The sequence below is a fragment of the Vitis riparia genome, chromosome 17 (genome assembly GCF_004353265.1).
Source record: "Vitis riparia cultivar Riparia Gloire de Montpellier isolate 1030 chromosome 17, EGFV_Vit.rip_1.0, whole genome shotgun sequence".
Taxonomy (NCBI): Eukaryota; Viridiplantae; Streptophyta; class Magnoliopsida; order Vitales; family Vitaceae; genus Vitis; species Vitis riparia.
The window spans coordinates 6,512,888-6,519,106 of record NC_048447.1 but is presented as its reverse complement, the minus strand read 5'-3'; the positions used below and the strand labels follow the sequence as shown (position 1 = coordinate 6,519,106).

Below are 6,219 nucleotides of genomic sequence, written 5' to 3'. Positions count from 1 at the left end.
TATATATTCCTAATTGATTCATTATCCTCAACAATGAGGGTTGAATCCACCTAATGAGATCTAACCCTAGTGTGTGGTTTAAATAACACTAATGGAAGGACGAAGTGTCAAAGTTTTATTTGCATCCATCTTTAACTCCTCCGTTTCCTTGGAGCTTCATCGTGTAGAAGAAACAACTATATTTGTTGTTTAAATTGGACTTGTTGCTACTTTAAGTGTAATCAGAAACAAAGTAATGGGTTAGTTTGAGCCAAAGTTTTTGTCTCCATGAGTTCATTTGATTCATACATTGTTTGGGATAACTTCCTCAAGTGATTTGCTTGCTACAAACTATACCAAAATATACGAGTGTAATGAAAATGTCCTCCATTGATTTATTTTATTCTATCCATCCTTGACTTTTGATCAAAATATCAAAGATAAAATTTTCCAGAATTACAAAATGTGCAAATATTACATTATATTTTAACTTCATTTAAATTTTATCATTAAATTTTTAATTAAAATAAATAAAGGAAACCGATTAAAAATGAGATTTAATAGCCTACATGAACAATAATATTTTATCATATTGTTTTAAGGATTAAGTGAGATCCTTCAAATTTTTTAATTTTATTGTTGCAATCAATTTTAAAATGAAATATAATTAAAGTTTAACTCATGTAATATTAATAAAATTCCTCAAAATATACTTTCTTTTTTTTTTTACACAAATATAATAAATAAATATTAAATATACTACTCAAAATTATATCTCAAGCAATTAGTTATAAAAAAAAAAAATAATCAATTTCCTTGCAAGAGTGGCAGTAGGACTAAACTAACGTGCGCCGTAGGGCTAGTTTAAGGAACGGCGCCAATGATAGTCGGTTTGTAACTGTAACCTCATTTTAAAACTCTTTCCCGATCATCTTTACATAACACACTGCCAACAAAAAGCTACCAAAAGCCCTAGCTTCAATATCTCTATTCACAGATCTCTGAGCGTCCAGCCATGGAAAGTGGGTTTTGTTCACCAAGAACTGAAGCATTCCCAGCTGGTCTTCGTGTACTTGTTGTTGACGATGACCCAACGTGGCTCAAAATCCTTGAAAAAATGCTTAAGAAGTGTTCTTATGAAGGTCAATCTGCTTTTCTGGTTCTGGGTTTTCTGTTATTGAGTGTCTTTCTATGTTAGTTGCATGATTGAGCAGAAAGATGATCCTTGGATTTTGCTTGTGTTTGGTTTGTTTGTCCGTTTGGTTGCTGAGAAAATGTGAGAGGCGAGGAGAAATCAAATATTGATCCTAAATTTCCATCGTGTAGAATCCGCAATGGTTTAAAACTTTCTGGTCTAAAACTGTTGGGGTTAGTGGAGTTGATTTTCTTTCTTTTCCTTTAAAATGTGTTATTTAGAATTTTGGGTTCTCCTCAATTTTCCCAGCAATCAAACAAGGAATTAGAGAATTTATGTGGGTTTTACACTTTAAACTTATTGTGATGTATTGTTTCTTTCTGTTTATTTATGGGTTGATGATGCAATTATCGTTGGGGCAATTTGTGGAATGTTTCCCAAACTCTGCCTTGCCAAGTTCCTGTTTTCTATGAAGAGGTTTCTTAGTTAAAAAATTCATACAAATTTGTCCAAATTCCATGCAAAAGAAAATTGCTTTCTCAGATTATGGATAAACCATAAACCTAGAAGCCTTGCATAGTTCCCGGAAGTGAACTTTGGTGATCTAATAGAAGTTGGAAGTTCAGTCGATTTTCATATTTTGCAATTTGAAGGTTTTTTTTTCCCTTTTAAGTCTCTGTAATTTTAGTTGCTTGGAAAAACCTAAATAATCAGGAAAGATCAAACCAATCTTTAGGTCGTTCTAAAATCCCTACATGTGATATGGTTTGCATGCAGAATGATTCGAGTTACTAAGATTAGGAGAATTAAAGCTGTTTGTAATGGACCAAAATCTTCTCATAATTAAATCCAAAATTTGCAAAACGTAATTGCTTGGGATTATTGATCTTAGAAAATCTGATTGCATAACATGCAATTATATCCCCTTGCACAAAGACGGTTTATTTTTTCGCTGATAATTTTGTTTCATTATTGTTTATTCATGTATGTGCAGTGACAACTTGCTGTTTAGCAAGAGATGCTCTGAACATGCTTCGGGAGAGAAAAGATGGTTTTGACATCGTGATTAGTGATGTTAACATGCCAGACATGGATGGCTTCAAACTCCTGGAACATGTCGGACTAGAGATGGATCTCCCTGTGATTAGTGAGTCCACTGTGTATTTTTTCCTTTGTTCACTCCCACTTACCTTTTTTTTTGGTTTCTAACAAGAAGTGCCCTGTGAAACTGCACAGTGATGTCTGTCGATGGGGAAACAAGTAGAGTGATGAAAGGCGTTCAGCATGGAGCTTGCGATTATCTTCTCAAGCCTGTTCGGATGAAAGAGCTTAAGAATATATGGCAACATGTCTTTAGGAAGAAAATACATGAGGGAAAAGACGTTGAAAGCTATGAATGTATGCGTGAAATTCAGATGATAATGAGTAGATCAGATGAGTTTGATGATGGGCACCAATTAAATGGAGGTGAGCTGGGTGCAACTAGAAAACGAAAAGATATGGAAAACAGGAGGCATGATGATCAAGAGTTGGTTGATCCATCATCATCAAAGAAGGCTAGAGTGGTTTGGTCCATAGATCTACATCAGAAGTTTGTGGATGCTGTAAACCAGATTGGCTTTGATAGTGAGTTTCAATTTCCTTTTCACTAGTTTGTATCAAGATAGATTATCAATCTTTCAAATTTAGATCAAACTGGAATTTTTTATTTTTTTATGGTTTACAATTGGTTAGCATATGTTATGATTTTGCATGGACGGAGTCTTGATGATAATTCATCTGACAGAAGTTGGTCCCAAGAAAATTCTGGACTTGATGAATGTTCCTTGGCTGACAAGAGAAAACGTTGCCAGCCATCTGCAGGTAATTCTCTCATTTTATTCCCTGGTTATGTCACAATGATAAATGACAATTAGCTAGGTTACATTATGAAAAAAATAATTCTACTACTTTAGGACTATCACATCCTGGTGTAAGCTTAACAAAGTCAAATGAAGGTCGGCCTCCTTAATGCTAAAAGCTAAAGAGGTCACTGTTCAAGTTCAATGAGCACAGATGGCTCTGTTGAGCTTTCAATAAGGTTTGTAAGCAAAGCTTTGGTCAATTAGTTGTCAAGCAAGACAATTTGTGTGAAGATTGGGGCATGTTTTCTGCCTTGGAGATAGAATTTGTCTTTCTTTTTTAACCCCCATAATATTTGAAGGCAAAGATCCATTAAGAGGTTGGACTACAAGCACAACCCAAAAAAGGCTACAACCCAAGTAGTCGGGTTTGGCTATGCAAGTTGTTTTGCTCCCAAGTTCCCCATTAGGAGTTTGGACTAGAAACCAAAAAAGCTACACCCTGACTAATCGGGTTTGGCTATGCAAGTTGTTTTCTCCAAGTTCCAGATATACAAGCGTTCAGGACCGTATTTATAGGGGATTGAGTAATTCCTTGCTGTCCATTTGACAGGAAGATAAAGACCCTGAACACAACATTGGCAGAAATGACCATTACTTCAATACAAAAGCAAACAAGATTTAAATTATTCTTTATTGACTCTGTTTGAAATGGTTGCCTGCCAGGGGATTTTCTCTGAGAAATTTTATCTTTTGTACAGAAGTACCGGCTCTACCTAAGTAGGTTGCAGAAGGAGAATGAACTAAAAACTTCTGAAGGGATGAAGCAGCAAGATTTCACTTGTCCTGCTGGAAGTTTAGGCTTTCAAACCTCTACTCTGATTCACCCAAAAGATGCAGCTAACTGCGATCTCAAATACACAGGCAACAATATGCTTCTCATAGACATGGGCACAAGAATCTGTCGTGAAGCTGATAAGAAAGGTACAGTTTCGATTTTGCCCATGGATCTCAAAGAAACTTCAACAAGTAATTTCCTTGACAGTCAGAGGGCAAATGTTAGTTCTCAAACCATTCTTTCCCATCCTTTCAACTACCAATCAAGTCAGTCAAATACGACCAGCCAGAAGTGGAATGAAGTCCCAATGGAGCAATTCAAACAGCCGCCAAAACAAGAGCCTGAGCCGTATGCTCTACTAGAAGATGACTTTAGCCATGCACTGCAGTCTGCTCCACAGCATCTTGTCCAAGTTGATCTCCAATGTTCTGCTTATTCTGTTGGTCCGGGAACTGCAGTCCCAGAAAGAGATAAGCCCGGCTCTGTAATGATCACGCCTATGCGCTCTCAATCCAGAAGCAACCATAGCCAGATTGTAAATCCAGAGACCTCAGATGCCATCTCCAGCTTCAAAGTTGGCATGAAGAATCAGATGGTTGGTCTGAATTGCTTGAACGACTGTGAACCCATCCAACAAAAGATATTTACAGTAGGTGATTCCTCCTTGGGTTCTCAAGTCGGATGTGCTTATACCGAGAGTATTGGGCTCCAGGACATAGACCTTTTGGACTACTACAATTCAGAACTTATTGATGAACTGGAGACAAGCTGCTATGCTGACTTGGGGTTAAACTGGGACAATGATTGTGATTCAGTTCAAAATCCTTTTGTAGATCAAGGTTTATTCACGGCACGAGCCGAGGCTCCAGGGGTTTGCTACCCTGGTTAGGAAGTGGAAAGCTAGAGAGCATTTTCTTTGGAGGTGTACTGAGAGTGGATTTGATTATAAATGTTGAAATATGTACCATTTTGATGTACGCAGGCTAAGCACACTGCTTTAACTAATCTACTGATTAACAGCACTAGTTACTGTTGAAATATTCTCACTTTTATTTCTAAATGCATCATTGGCGTATTGCTTTATGCCTCCATTCGAGTTGTTTAATGGGTGTTTGATGCTGCAATTTGAAGTGCTGATTTTCTGGGAAACTTTGTTGTACCAATCATTGAATAATTTTTTAACGTAAGTTTACCTTAAAACTCATAGAATGAGTTGTTAAAGAATTCAAATAAAAATAAAAATCATTTCCATAAAGTTTTTCTTCAAAACAGGCCGCTACTTTAAATCCAATCTGCTGTCTCCATCCGAAACCAAAACCCGATTTGGTTCGACGAGTCGCCATCGGTAGGCAAATTTTCAGAACAAAGACAAGCATCAAGCTTTGAATAAGAACAGAAAGAATGTGATATATTATAAGCATCTGCAAAAGCAAATTCATTCAGCTCCTATTATATTTAACAAACAAAACCCACAATGTGCAACAATGCCTCAAAAACTTGGATCAATCCCCTGCTAGTAATATTTAAAAAACCAACTCAGTGCAGCATCAATGTGGGTGCTTTGTCCACGCATTTGTGCTGTGAAATTTTTAATCTTACTACTAATTTTTTAATCTCAAACTACTTCTGAGGAGCTGAAGGCTTGCTGTTTTTCTTGTTGCCTCTCTTTCTCATACTAGTCTCTGCTCCTTAGCCTCTTCAGCCTTCTGCTCTGCCTCTAGTATGGCCAACTGTATGCACCCAAAGAATATAGGCGTGATAACATACTCTTATTCATATAATTATGTTTGAAAAACCAAGAAGATAACAAATGGTGAACCTTCACTTAAAAAATTAGACCTTTCAGTGACACAGACGGACTCGAGTTCTTTCTCAAATTATGAGTCTTCAACTAAGCTCTTCATGCCTAGAGGTTATCCATAAAGCACCATAAATCTAAGTTGATGATGCTCTAGTGTTTCTGCTAGTTCTCCCACTACACTCTTTGAGACCTCAATAATAGGGATGACCTCTGTAAGGATCTTGCAAATGATAGAAATGGGGTTTACCTTTATGCAATATAATCGAATCAATCATAACTATACAAAGCCTAAGTGAAAGGAAAAGCAAAATAATCCTAGATTATTAAACCAAAGATCTAATTCACTTTTGTTAATTGTTAGTTAGGATATCATATTTGATTCCTACTTCCTCTTATATAGCTCCACACGTATAGCAAGTTAGGAATTCCTTTTTCCTTTTTGTATATAACAACGTACTGTCAGTGAACAATACAACGACATCCTTCTAGTGATAGGTGAGCAAGTACAATTCCTTGTTTGGTGGGTTAGATTGCAAGTACAATTCCTTTGTTACCTCCATTCACAACTGACCCAATCCACCGATAATTGAGCAAATCCATAGCCTATTGCTCAGCTATGACTTTC

The 6,219-nt window shown here is 36.6% G+C and overlaps 1 protein-coding gene across 3 annotated transcripts; it reads left to right on the top strand.

The window, feature by feature from the left end:
• The first annotated feature begins 915 nt into the window (after positions 1 to 915).
• LOC117934487 (two-component response regulator ORR26-like) lies at positions 916 to 4,882 on the top strand. 3 transcript variants are annotated; one of them, XM_034856194.1, is made up of 5 exons: positions 916 to 1,121; positions 2,109 to 2,261; positions 2,351 to 2,740; positions 2,904 to 2,977; positions 3,717 to 4,882. In XM_034856194.1, the coding sequence occupies exons 1-5, from the start codon at positions 995 to 997 to the stop codon at positions 4,680 to 4,682; spliced, it is 1,710 nt and encodes a 569-aa protein (XP_034712085.1). In that variant the 5' UTR covers positions 916 to 994; the 3' UTR covers positions 4,683 to 4,882. The 3 variants fall into 3 exon arrangements, with proteins under 3 accessions (XP_034712085.1, XP_034712084.1, XP_034712083.1); XM_034856193.1 differs by having other exon boundaries at positions 2,901 to 2,977; XM_034856192.1 differs by having other exon boundaries at positions 2,877 to 2,977.
• Positions 4,883 to 6,219: the final 1,337 nt, after the last annotated feature.

Coding starts and splice junctions, on each gene's coding strand:
- LOC117934487 (XM_034856192.1), top strand. CDS start 995: ATGGAAAGTGGGTTTTGTTCACCAAGAACTGAAGCATTCCCAGCTGGT. Junction 2,741..2,876: donor AAACCAGATTGGCTTTGATA/GTGAGTTTCAAT, acceptor GCATGGACGGAG/TCTTGATGATAATTCATCTG. Junction 2,978..3,716: donor ACGTTGCCAGCCATCTGCAG/GTAATTCTCTCA, acceptor TCTTTTGTACAG/AAGTACCGGCTCTACCTAAG.